General features: G+C 32.1%; 1 protein-coding gene across 2 annotated transcripts in view; it reads left to right on the top strand.

The window, feature by feature from the left end:
• LOC145311697 (uncharacterized) overlaps window positions 1-14326 on the top strand; it is a 53156-nt gene extending 38830 nt beyond the window's left edge. For both annotated transcript variants that reach the window (XM_080150665.1, XM_080150666.1), the window contains 7 exons: window positions 8477-8566; window positions 9129-9204; window positions 10194-10240; window positions 10740-10794; window positions 11005-11107; window positions 11699-11784; window positions 13996-14326. In XM_080150665.1, the coding sequence (XP_080006791.1) occupies window positions 8477-8566; window positions 9129-9204; window positions 10194-10240; window positions 10740-10794; window positions 11005-11107; window positions 11699-11784; window positions 13996-14110 (572 nt within the window). In that variant the 3' untranslated portion in view covers window positions 14111-14326. The remainder of the gene's footprint in view (window positions 1-8476; window positions 8567-9128; window positions 9205-10193; window positions 10241-10739; window positions 10795-11004; window positions 11108-11698; window positions 11785-13995) is intronic.
• Window positions 14327-14713: the final 387 nt, after the last annotated feature.

Below are 14713 nucleotides of genomic sequence, written 5' to 3' on the forward strand. Positions count from 1 at the left end.
AATAGTACACAAATAATTAGATTTATATCCCCTTTCCATTACTTTATTTCTTTTAACCAAACCCAAGCCATATATTTTGACTCCGCCCATTTCCTTCCTTACAACCAAATCGTTTTCAACAACATTATATGCACGGATTTTACATTACATGAAAGAAGAATTATTTACGGAATTATTCTTACCTCTCTGTCACTCCAAAAAGACCATGTTGACTTTTTTTGTTCTAGATATTTTGGACTCTTTGATTATAGGATTTAAGAATTATCATTAAACATTACTAAATAAACAATCCAAATTCAAACCTTTTATTTTCAGTATTTGAATCAAATTGTTTAAAAGCACTATTTAAATTAACATTATATCATAATTTGAACTTCTTTTTGGTTTCAATCAACTTATTATTTTTATACAAAACTCCCTATTGCTCTTCACTCACTCATTTTGTTAAATCACCATTACACATACACACATACTGTCGTAGTTCACACCGCGCCGGTCGGCCAAATACTGACTTCAAACGCTTCCCTTTTTAAACCCCTACCCCATTTATAAACAAACTAAGGTGTAATAGGGAGAAATCTAATTAAACAAGAATGACATCCATCCAAAGCAAGTTAAATTTTAATTGAAAGGTCCTTGGTGTAAAAAAGTGTCAATTATATGTTTGTATTTAAAATTGTCTGCAATTTGATGCTTTACATGATTTTACGTTATGTTCGAGAACCATTTCAAATCCATATTATAGAAAGGTTTCCGCGGATAATAAATGGAAAAATTGCAAGATTAAAACAAGTTTTGTTAGCCCCAAGGGACCAAAGTTCTTTGCCAACAAAACATGAGATAACATTTAAATATTAGTGGAAAATTTTCTGCAATAAAATGTTATACATGATTCTTCAGTATTCTGGTTCTAATCCAGCGGATATTAATTGGTTTCGAAGCCATACTGGAAATGTATTATAAAGATATAAAAAAAAGCTATTCCAAGATTATGTTTAGGGAGTTTTTATTGTTATTTTTTTTGTTAGTCCGAGCATTTGACCTTGAGTATAAAAACACTAGTGTTAATCTTATTATTTTTCATTTCAATATCCGCGGAAAACTGTATATAATACAAAGTGACAGGAACAAACATTATAAATATTTGTAAATACATTATATTCTCTAGTATTTGACAATAAGTTTGTTAGTAGCGAAGCGACTCTATAATTCGCTTTGTCTGTCCGTCCGAAGGTCTGTCTTTTCGTCCGTCCGTCGGTCCGTCTGTCTGTCCGTCCGTAACGCTATGGTGGAAACGAGTTTTTCTCGGCTCCTATTCAAAATAGACAGCTGAAATTTTTAGTGAAGATTCCCACTATATAAACCCATCTAATATATACATTGTTTTGTCCATCTGTCTGTTATTTTGGGTGCTAGATCGATTCCTATATTTTTACGTTTTTGTGATTTTCTCAACTTCTTTTCAAGATAGAGGGCTGAAATTTTTAGGTAATAATCAATTTTACATTCTACATATTTTCACCAAGTTTTATTATGATTTGGGGTGCTAGATCGATTCCTAGATGTTTGTTTAGGTTTTCGTGATTTTCTCTTTTCCTTTTCAGGATTGACAGCTGAAATTATCAGGGTTTGACACTGCTCTATATTAATTTTTTCCCGATATCCCTTCATAATTTTTAAGCTTAGCTACTTATGGATGTTATCACCCTTGTTAGTAGCGAAGCTACTCTATAATTCACTTTTTTAGTAGCGAAGCTACTATATAATTTGCTTTGTCTGTCCGTCCGTTCCGTCCATCCGTCTGTAAATCAATAACGCTATGGGGGAAACGTGATTTTCTCGGCTCCTAATTGAGATAGACAGCTGAAATTATTAGCAAAGATATGACATATGCGCATCTAATCTATACATTGTTTTGTCTGTCTCTCTATTAATTGGGGTGCTAGATCGTTTCCTAGATTTTTACGTTTTTGCAATTTTCTCAATTCCTGTTCAAGATGGAATTTTCAGGGATTAAATTAATTCAATTTTTACATATTTCCATCAAGTTTTATTAAGATGCCTTTATTGGTTGGGGTGCTAGATCGATTCCTAGATTTTTAGGTTTTCATGATTTTTTTTCAATCCCTATACATGATAGACAGCTGAAGTTTAAACTCTACATATTTTCATATTATTATTCATATTATTATTTTCATATTATTTTCATTTTATTACGATACCCTTTTTGGTGGGGGGTGCTAGATCGATTCCTAGTTTTTAAAGTTTTTGTGATTTTCTTGTTTAACTCCTGTTCAAGATAAACTGGTGGAATTTTAGTGATTAAATAAAAAAGTCATCATTCTACATATTTCAATCAAGTTTTATAAAGACTTACTATTGGTTGGGGTGCTAACACGAATTTTGATTTTAGCGTTTTTCTTATTAACTTAATGCTTCAAAAAACCATCATACATTTTTAAAAGGTTTCATGATTTTTATTTTTGAAGTTTTTTTATAACATACTCTATACATCATTTTTCCCAGATGTCTATTCATAATTTTTGTGCTTCACTACTTATGGATGTTGCCATCCTTGTTTTATTAGTAGTATTTTATCTTTCTGAGCGAATAAGGAAAACAAAGATGACAACATCCATAAGTAGCAAAGCTCAAAAATGATGAAGGGATATCAGAAAAATTTAAATATAGAGTAGTGTCATACAATAAACATTAAACTTTATAAAATAGAAAATCATGAAACCTTTAAAATCATGCAACTGTGGTATCCCCTCCCTACTTTCCCTGGTTGTAGAGTCGCTTTGCTCTAAGCTAGGTCTGTCCCAAAATCCCTGTATAGAGGGGCGAAGCCATGCAAGTCCCTTCCCAAGGAATAAACTCATTTCTTTAATTGTGGCAAATTATTCTAATTATTTAACCATAACGATTAGTCTACGGCTGGCTCCCTCCATCCCTGCCAGGGCTGAAGGGAACTAATCCTGACTTGTATGTATATGCCTATTGTAATCTATATGTTTGATATAACTATCCCATTATCCATGTATTTGTGTTATTGATTGTTAGTAATTTTCTGACCGTTGTTGAATAAACACGCTCTGTAAATCTGCATTTTGTTTGGTGACATATAGAGAAGTAAAGCTTCTCTACATAACTAGTATCAACCTCTGTTCTCCACGGCTGTCGTGTTCGGACCCCAGCAGCTGCCAGTGGTTGGCGGCTACTACACAACCTTTAAATTCATGAAAATTAAAAATCTAGGAATCGATCTAGCACCGCAATTGATAAACAAATCTTAATGAAACTTGATGGAAAAATGTAGAATATGAGCATATTCAAACCCTGATAATTTCAGCCGTCAATCCTGAATAAGTTTACACTCTACATATTTCCAGCAAGTTTTATTAGGATATGTTAATTGGTTGGGGTGCTAAATTGATTCCTAGTTTTTTAAGTTTGCGTGATTTTCTTGACTCCTGTTCAAGATAAACGGCTGTAATTTTATGGATTAATTAAGTCAACATTCTACATATCTTTACTAAGTTTATAAAGACTTGCTATTGGTTTGATGCTAGATCTATTCTTAGATTTCACATTTTTCTTATTAGCTTTCTGCTTCAAAAGACCACTATACATTTTTAAAAGGTTTTGTGATTTATTTTATTTAAGTTCTTTTATGACATACTCTATAGTTTATTTTATCCATATATCTAACCATAATTTTTTAGATTCCCTACTTATGGATGTTTGCATCCTTGTTGTTTAATATAACTGCGAATTTTTAAACTCCCTGATATAAATGATTGTTAAAATCCGTTAGGTTATAAATGAAAAACTCACTGTATTTACAATTTGTTTTAAAATTCACTTTAATATGAAAGATTTTCAATCAAAGATACTAAAGAATCAAACAAAGATGCTAATGTTCTTGTAATGAAGCTTTCTATAAAAACTAGTGGACGTGCCCATAGCATCTAGTGGCTCTGTATTTCAAGGAAAAGAGCTCAATTACAGACAAATAGCATGAAACCATTACTATACTTTAGTTTTGAAAGAAAAACGTCTGGATTACCATCCCGGAACCGATGTGAAGCTTCTCCTCTACCCTCCTACTGTATGAATGAAGTGAACAATAAACAAGTTCTATGTTAGCAACCTAAATTGACAACAAATTTTCCCCTGTCATAATATCCACGTATATTCTACATGCATTATCCTTAAATCATCTACATATATAAGGAAAGTTAATGTTTACATACCTAAATTTTAGACTTTATTGTACAAATGCTATGCTTATAACATTACACCCTATCATCCAAGGAAAAATTACTTTAAAAAGTGAATGAGACAATCCTATTATATCAAGTAATAATTTTTTGCAGCTTTAAATTTAGTTCTTAATTCTAGAGAAGCTTCATTTAGGTTCAGGCATGGCTGTAAGATGTTAAATTTTTATTTCAAAGACTGTATGGTGTAAAAGTATTTTTCTGATCCTCTTTATCCTTCTCAATACTGAGAACCTAGATGCTAGGGGATCAACCTCTAGTTAAATCATTAACAAATATTTTTTTAAATAATGCGGTTAAATGAATATAATGTCACATATGACTTTTGGTAACAATGTGTCAGATATGGTGATTGCCCCAACTCTGACTCTATGTCATTAAATGTCATATCTGACTTTTGTCAACAATGTGTCAGATATGGTAATTGCCCCAACTCTGACTCTATGTCACTAAAAGTCATATATGACATTTGGTAACAATGTGTCAGATTATATAATTTCCTCAACTCTATGTCACTAAATGTCATATCTGGCTTTTAGCAACAATGTGTCAGATTAGGTAATTTTCTCAACTCTGACTCTATTTCACTAAATGTCATATATGACTTTTGGCAATAATGTGTCAGATTAGGTAATTTCCTCAACTCTGACTCTATGTCACTAAATGTCATATATGACTTTTAGTAACATTGTGTCAGATTAGGTAATTTCCCCAACTCTGACTCTATGTCACTAAATGTCATATATGACTTTTAGTGATATTGTGTCAGATTAGGTAATTTTCCCAACTCTGACTCTATGTCACTAAATGTCATATATGACTTTTAGTGATATTGTGTCAGATTAGGTAATTTTCTCAACTCTGACTCTATTTCACTAAATGTCATATATGACATTTGGCAATAATGTGTCAGATTAGGTAATTTCCCCAACTCTGACTCTATGTCACTAAATGTCATATATGACTTTTAGTAACATTGTGTCAGATTAGGTAATTTCCTCAACTCTGACTCTATGTCACTAAATGTCATATATGACTTTTAGTGATATTGTGTCAGATTAGGTAATTTTCTCAACTCTGACTCTATTTCACTAAATGTCATATATGACTTTTGGCAATAATGTGTCAGATTAGGTAATTTCCTCAACTCTGACTCTATGTCACTAAATGTCATATATGACTTTTAGTGATATTGTGTCAGATTAGGTAATTTCCCCAACTCTGACTCTATGTCACTAAATGTCATATATGACTTTTAGTGATATTGTGTCAGATTAGGTAATTTCCCCAACTCTGACTCTATGTCACTAAATGTCATATATGACTTTTAGTGATATTGTGTCAGATTAGGTAATTTTCTCAACTCTGACTCTATTTCACTAAATGTCATATATGACTTTTGGCAATAATGTGTCAGATTAGGTAATTTCCACAACTCTGACTCTATGTCACTAAATGTCATATATGACTTTTAGTGATATTGTGTCAAATTAGGTAATTTCCCCAACTCTGACTCTATGTCACTAAATGTCATATATGACTTTTAGTAAAATGTGTCAGATTAGGAAATTTTCCCAACTCTGACTCTATGTCACTAAATGTCATATATGAATTTTAGTGATATTGTGTCAGATTAGGTAATTTTCCCAACTCTGACTCTATTTCACTAAATGTCATATATGACTTTTGGCAATAATGTGTCAGATTAGGTTATTTCCCCAACTCTGACTCTATGTCACTAAATGTCATATATGACTTTTAGTGATATTGTGACAGATTAGGTAATTTCCCCAACTCTGACTCTATGTCACTAAATGTCATATATGACTTTTAGTGATATTGTGTCAGATTAGGTAATTTTCTCAACTCTGACTCTATTTCACTAAATGTCATATATGACTTTTGGTAATAATGTGTCCGATTAGGTAATTTCCTCAACTCTGACTCTATGTCACTAAATGTCATATATGACTTTTAGTAACATTGAGTCAGATTAGGTAATTTCCCCAACTCTGACTCTATGTCACTAAATGTCATATATGACTTTTAGTGATATTGTGTCAGATTAGGTAATTTCCCCAACTCTGACTCTATGTCACTAAATGTCATATATGACTTTTAGTGATATTGTGTCATATTAGGTAATTTTCTCAACTCTGACTCTATTTCACTAAATCTCATATATGACTTTTGGCAATAATGTGTCAGATTAGGTAATTTCCCCAACTCTGACTCTATGTCACTAAATGTCATATATGACTCTTAGTAACATTGTGTCAGATTAGGTAATTTCCCCAACTCTGACTCTATGTCACTAAATGTCATATATGACTTTTAGTGATATTGTGTCAGATTAGGTAATTTCCCCAACTCTGACTTTATGTCACTAAATGTCATATATGACTTTTAGTGATATTGTGTCAGATTAGGTAATTTTCTCAACTCTGACTCTATTTCACTAAATGTCATATATGACTTTTGGTGATATTGTGTCAGATTTGTTTGCATTGCCAAAAATGACAAATTAACCTGACATAATGTCACTAAATTTCAGATTGAAATCTGAACTTTGGTCAAATTTTGTCATATCTGAACTTTGGTAACAAAGAGTCATATTGAGACAGATTTAAATCTGAAATCTAGTGACTGTGGATTTCTAATCTGACCGAAAAGGGGTAAAAACTACTAGGGATAGTTATTATATTTTACTTTTGTCAAACTTCCACTTGCCAACAACTGTTTAAACAATATTGTCCGCATATAATTCATCATGTGTCGTCGCGTCGGGTATGCGAAATAATCTTAGAATATCAAACAATAGAAAACATACCTTTGGTTTGTCATCTTGGTTTAGATTGTATATTTTGCCTAGGAGGGAGGGGAAATTGAAAAGTAAATTATACTGGTGCCAAAAGTTTTATGAACACGTTCTCTATTCGTTGGTTGGTTGGTTAGCCACTGCGGGATGGAGCCGTTCCATTATTAATATATATCAGAAATTAAGTAATCCCATTGTCTTTTAAGTTTAAAAATTCTGAGGCCAGAATAGGCTGCGTCCATAGATCTCGGGGGGGGGGGGGGGGGGTGAGGTTTGTAGGGTTTCCTGTACAGTTGAACAGATGTGAAACATCGTGTGGTCCCAGATTGCAGTCAGGGCAGATATCTGGGATTTCACCTTCTGTTTTTGAGAGAAAATATATTCTTGCAGAATCCGGATTTGTGAGAGAGTTGTTCTGGCTTTCCTGTTTAGCTCCAGCTTAGATGGATGGATTTCTGGAGGTTTAGCATTTAGAACTCGGTTATTTGATGAGGTTGAACAAACTAGTAGTGTCCAAACTTTCCAACCAATAAATTTAATCTTTCGTTATTTTATACTTTAACAATCATTATTGTTCTTCTATGATATTTTTGTTCTTTCCATGATAAACCATAAAAGGAATTCGAATATAATATATCAAAAATGCCACTAACTTCCCTTAACCAAGGAATGGAAAATATGTTCTAAAATATAAAAGGTGAAATTGATGTATGAGAATAGTTATTTCTTGCATCGTATTATAAACAGCTTTCCACGGATATAAAATGTACAAATATAAGATTAAAACCCGTTTTTTTTAGCCCGTGCCTTCGGCAGTAAATTTTTGTTTTTGTTTTTATTATATTATTGGCTTCAAAGTGTAAGGGAGGTTAAAGAATAAGCCTAAAATCTTGACGGACAAACCAAAAAAAAAAGAAAAAAAAAAAAGGAAATTATGTATAAAACAAGAAGCATAAGGCTAATAACATAAAGCTTTTTCCTGTACCTAAAAGACCAACTAACCGACTGTATTAGGCCTTTTTACCAGCTTTGCTTCTAAACAAGTAAAAAAATACAATTTTGAATGGAATGTAGACTTATAGTGACTAATTAATTCTCTGGAGAATATAAATATTTTTAATAAATATACTATTTCCAGAAAAAAAAGGTTATTTACTCAAATTATTTTGAAAATTACGACTTATACAATATACATATAATCAACCTAAAAGATGGGCGAAAGGGAGGCTATAACGCACTCACCTAACCCAATTTAATTCGTTTCTCACAATCTATTTGTAATAATTAATTTTAAAAACTTCTTTAGACACAATTAATATCTTTGATGGAAAGTTAAATTATATATTTTGTATAAAAACATTCATTTTCTTTTCAGGTTTGGCATCCAGCTTGGTTCTGTACGTTTTACCTGTCCTGTTTGGTCCCTTACTCGCAGGATTCTCCGCCTTCTGCTGTAATGTTTGCAAGGAAATTATTATTAGTTTTTAAAGGTTTATTCTTTAGTTAGAAAAAAAATTATTGTTTATCTGTCATAAAGCTAAACTATTATCTTTTAAACAGAGGGAAAATGAAAAGTATCACGAATTAGATTAAGATAGAGCACCATTGAATTATAGAAAAAAAAGAGTAGAACATAAGTAAATCCTATTTTAGGTTATAGAAGATTGTTTTTTAGTGCAGTATTTTTATACACAGGGAAAAAGGAATGTGATTCAGACAAACAATTCTAAGTGAAATTTCCCTCTCAACTACCTTCCCTTTTGTCTCCCCGGCCCTTCTTACCCACTTTTTTTTAGTTACTCCAACTTTACTCTAACAAAATATTTGATGTTCGGCTATTTCAAATGGAATTAATTTGCTGAATAGCAGCCCCTCTGTTTATACAAACAAACTTTAAACAAACAAAATATTAGATTGAATTAACAACATTAGATTTTGATTACTTTAAAAAAAACTTGACTGAACAAAAAATAACACAAATTCTTAAATAGCTTCGCTTCTATAAATATAATAATAATGATGTTGTCAGTGTGCCAAAAGCTGTTGCTGTTGTTGTTGTGGAGCAGAAGAACCTGATGCACTTAACTATCACGGATCTCCAAGAATACAGGAATATAGTAAACAAGTTTTTTTCAAAGGTCAAGAATACTGATTGTTTCGGTACAACGGCATTTGGCTGGCCGTTTACCAGATCTTTACGTACAGACGTACGAAACCTGCTACTTCCCACAAGAGACAAAACCAGCATAGTTACTAATACAATTTATTGTATGAAAACGGTCATGCTGAAATAGAAAATAACAAAATTAATAATCAAATATTAAAATGTTAAATACATGATAAAATAAATCTTGTAAAAGAGAATAAATCTTTTTCTTATTTGGAACAATCGTCTTTTTTAATAAAGTAAATATTCATTATGAGAGGTTGCGTGACTTGGAAATTATATTTTAAAATATATAAGAAGGCTAGGGTTATTTTTTGCTTAAAATTAATCAAAATTAAATACGAGTTTGAAATTCATAAACAAAATCATTATAGACTACGATTAAAATATTCTGATACAAAAATAAATTAATTACTTGGTCTAATTTAAGTAAAAATGAAAGATTAATTTGCCGTCTTAAAAATCACTCCATTCCATTAAAAATGCTTAAAGAAAGAATTCTTACCGAAGTTTTTGTTCCTGTAAAGCCGGGAAGCACTCAAAGGTATTTTTCAGTACGGACAACACCACAATTCTGACTATACATGGTTTTTTATTCTGCACATTTTGAAAGAAAGATTAAAGATGGCCACGCTCCAAGCGCAAGCGTTGTTTTGATTGCCGCGTCCAATTATGAACTTTCAATTTGAATCTCAGCGCTTTCCAAACTGACATTAATGATAAGGAAAACAAAAGGATAAAGGTTCGAGTTCACAAACGCATCACACTATTATACTTCCAATACACTGATGAATAAGAATTAGGACTATAAATTGATTTACAAAATTACTCCTATTGTAGATTAAGAATTGGTGGAAAAATTGGATACTGATAGTTTTTGCCAACCAATCAAAGAGTAAAGAAAGATAAACTTGTAAAAATATTAAATACAGGTTCTGAGCAGAGATTCATCTAGTTTGCATATATCTCCAGGTAAAAGAAATAACTTTGTTGCAAGAACGAGACAACGCAAAATGGCACCAAAAATGATGCCATACAAAAAAGATGTCCAATGAGAGGCCATTATACATTGTAATTGACCAATGGTAAAATATATACTCGCCTCTCATTGGTTATTTTATCGTATGACGTCATTTTTTGATGACATTTTGCGCTGTCTCTGCAAGAACAATTTCATCCATCGGTTGCAAAGCATAAAAAAAGTTTTAATCTCCAATAGTGATCTATTATGTCTATGATAGATTTAATAACCTTTGACAAGGCTCTGTTGACTTCAGCGGTTTTTAAAAAGGTTAGAAAGGTGTTTGTCATTTAAATTCATTTCAAAAATTCAAACCCAAGCTAACACACGATTTAGGGAATGAGCGGCAAGTTTTTTTTTCCTTTATAGCTTCCGGGCTCTTCAATAAACTACCTTATTTATAACTAACTAAAATAAAATTTTATCAAAATAGATAATTGTGTTTTGCAGAATTAAGTCAAAGATCTTCCTTACGTCATGGAAACAAAACTCCTTCAAGTATAAGGTAATTTAAATGGTTTTGAGATAATTTCTTTAGAAATTTAATTTGGTCTAAATCCTATTCTATGAAATATGAACAGTTTTGACTTTAAGACAAAGGTCGTGCTATCAAAGATTCGGTTCTTACTTCATACACTGGGCGATTGAGTGCGTTACACTGTAATTATAATTTTTTTGTATTCATAATGGAACTAATTATTCTTGTTATATTCAGGGAGACATCACATGTATGGCATTGTTTCTGTATATTCTTATTGACCATCATTCTGACATTTGTGATGGCCATGGGTCAACTTGTATCAGAAATATTAGACCTTAGGAATCATGATTTTTTATGCAACATCAAAAGTTTAAATACAATATGTACATAGTCTTTGAAATGTTTAGGAAGGGAGGCATATTTCCTGTACATTATACTCGTGCCCAAAGTGTTATAAATTCGCATTTACCACCTTTTCACATATCTCTTTATTTATAAAGGGGGTAATTTTGTTAATGATAATTGGATGTCTGATTAAATTTATCTTCCATTGTTTTGTTTACTATTTTTTCACAAAATGTAAAACATATGAAAAGCATTTTGTTTTGATTAGAATAGTTATTTATCCAATCCTCGGTAACAAAATATTTTGATCCAACCAAAATGGAAAATATTTAGCTAAATATTTTGTTATTAAACAAATTATTACCCCAAATGGCTATTATGAAATTTTTAGAATTAATAGAAAATAAAAAATCCAGGAAGCCCATTGATAAACACATAATACAGTTTTGAAATTTTAAAATATAATGACTGGTGATGGTTAAGTATAGGGAAGAAAAATGTGTGGAAAGGGGAAAATGCCAAAAGAGAGATTGAACCAAATATTTAGAACACTGTTGCATAAAATTAATGATAAACATAATTAAGTTTGCTGTATTACATTCTTTTAAAATGTGTTGTTGGTACAGTTCATCATCTGTTTATACCCCTGGCGCTACTAGTCAGCTACAGGTAAGTTCATCATCTGTTTATACCCCTGGCGCTACTAGTCAGCTACAGGTAAGTTAATCATCTGTTTATACCCCTGGCGCTACTAGTCAGCTACAGGTAAGTTCATCATCTGTTTATACCCCTGGCGCTACTAGTCAGCTATAGGTAAGTTCATCATCTGTTTATACCCCTGGCGCTACTAGTCAGCTACAGGTAAGTTCATCATCTGTTTATACCCCTGGTGCTACTAGTCAGCTACAGGTAAGTTCATCATCTGTTTATACCCCTGGCGCTACTAGTCAGCTACAGGTAAGTTCATCATTAGGGTGGGTCGATTTTGGACATTTTTTTTCTGAGGCCAAAGCGGGGATCTGCAAATGATTTGTATGAGTATAATACACCTCTGGATAATTTAAAATTTATCCTAAGTCTTAAAACCGCTGACGACCAGACATTCAATTGTATAGCTATTTGTAAATGGGAGTCGAAAATTTATTGAATCAGAACTATGGCTTCATGGTGCTCCCAGGAAAGGCATTGAGGAGTAGAATCAGGAACTTTTGACCGTTTCAAAAAATCTCGTTTCTAGCCTGAGAAAATTTAAAAAACCTCTACAAATTGGACAATTCTCAATAAACCTTTAAAAAATGTGGTATTTTAGTGATTTCTAAGGCTAGGAACAAGATATTTTGAAACGGACAAAAGTTCCTGATTCATCTCCTCAAGGCCTTTCCAGGGAGCACCATGAAGCCATCAAAAAAAATTTGAATGTCGTCTTTGCATATTAATAAGTAATCAAATATATTTTTTAGTGGTCGCGTTCTAAAACTTAATTTTTTTAAATTCTTTTTCGGTCAGAAATGTTTTAAAGGTTAATTTTATCTTTTGCATATCCCCTCTTTGTCTAATTCCGATATGAACCCGCCCTATTCATCATCTGTTATACCTTTGGTGTTACAGTTAGGTTTGACTTTAGCAATGCTCGATAATTGTGATATCTTGTTTTAAAAATCTTTGGATACCACTAAAAATTTAAACTCCTTCCCTCTATCCCTGGGTAAAATAAATAAATATACTCTAGTAATAGTGTAAATATTTGGTTAAATATTCTATCCACGCATATTCATGTCCTACTTACATCTAATTTGGCTAAATAAATCAAAAAATGCCACTCACAATACGTGTAAAAAAATACACCTCTTCACTCAGGTATTTCTATATTTATTTTAATGAATGCACCCAGTAAATACTTTGCATTCTCTGCTAAAAAGTGTCGTTTCAATTTCGCATGTCAGTAACGGATAGTTCTTTCGGTTTTAAGAATGCTAGAATCGTATATCGACTTTAAACTTACATGATTACAACTAAAATGTTACAAGTTACAAAGCGTAGCAATTCTATGTATAATTATTTGTGAAAAGTCTGTAGGTCCGCCATAGACGTCCAAGGGGGGGGGGTAATGGGGCGATTACCCCCCCCCCCCATTTGAATTTTACTCCTACCCTGGGGGTGCATACGGCACCCCCATCCAATTTTGGGGGGATAAATACCCCCCCTCCCCAAATTAAAAAATCTCTAATGAAAGATTTTATTGTGCGCTTCGCGCACATTTTTAATACTATATATTTAATAAAATTTAAATTACCCCCCAAAAATTTTACCCCGGGGGTAAATTTTGGGGGGGGTAAACTAAATTTACCCCTGCCAACAGATTTCAGGGGGGGTAATTACCCCCCCCCCCCCCATCAAGCAAATTTTACCCCCGGGGTAAACATTTTGGGGGGGTAAAAAAGTTTACCCCCCCCCAAAAAAAAAGCTTGGACGCCCCTGAGGTCTGCTTTTTTTTGACATCAATTGTTAAGTTAATTATTATTAGCAAGATTAATAATTTACTTTTACATTAAAACTTTGCACAAATTTTTCTTTATTTCTTGATGTATGTTCTTATATTTTATAATTTTAATCAGCTTCGCAACTATTGGACGTATTCTTCCTTGCTCCATCAAAAAGCCAGTCCTGCACTGAAACCTCACTTTTGAAAGAATTGAGTAAGAATGAATTGTGAGGACTTTATCTTGCAGTGAAGTAACCCTACGGGGCCACCCAAACTTCACTATAACAAAACCTAACCTGACCTAAAATAGCAAAAAGACATTTTATAATTTTGTTATGTTGGGTTAGTGTTCAACAAGGCCCTTTGAGGGAAAACGCCTAAGATTATAATTATTTCAGAGGTTTGAGATTATCTGCCAAAGTTGTATTTCTACGAGGAGGTACAATACAAAACAAATCAAAACAGCTGGCACTCAAACAAGTCAAGAAAGAATTGGGTATCATACATGAATAAACAATTTCATGAAAACACAGCAATATCTTACAATAAACCAGACCAATGAAAAGTCATATATGTAGTTGAAAATAAGTTAAAAGTGATTATTTACCCAATAAGAATAAACAAAAAAAACTATAAAAAAAAGACCTATGAATCAGTTGTAATAAAAATTAAAAATAAGAAAAAGGTAAAAATTGTTGGTTACCCAATAAGAAAAAACATTTGCATGATGCCAAAGTTAACCCCAGTAAAATAAGAACAAGATAAATAATAATATATGTATTGTATAGTTAAAATTATTTAGAGTGTACATAAAACAAGGATGACAACATCCATAAAAGCGAAGCACTGAAACGGTAGGACAAACAGACATTAAAACTTGTATATTGTCAGAACTGAATAATCATAATATAAACGTATAAGAATCAAAGCAAAATTGTAAGTAAATTTGTTGAAAAACTGCTTGATTCAAGATAATGTTTATGGCCATACTTACATTTTTAGGACTTGATTATAGAGTTGCTTCGCTTATTACATTATACTTTGTTGTCCCAGGAATCAATATACCAAAAATCAAATCAATCGGATGATTAGATCACATAAAAATTTGTTGTTAAA

The sequence above is a fragment of the Acartia tonsa genome, chromosome 2 (assembly GCF_053477335.1).
Source record: "Acartia tonsa isolate MP-2025a chromosome 2, ASM5347733v1, whole genome shotgun sequence".
NCBI classification, from domain to species: domain Eukaryota; kingdom Metazoa; phylum Arthropoda; class Copepoda; order Calanoida; family Acartiidae; genus Acartia; species Acartia tonsa.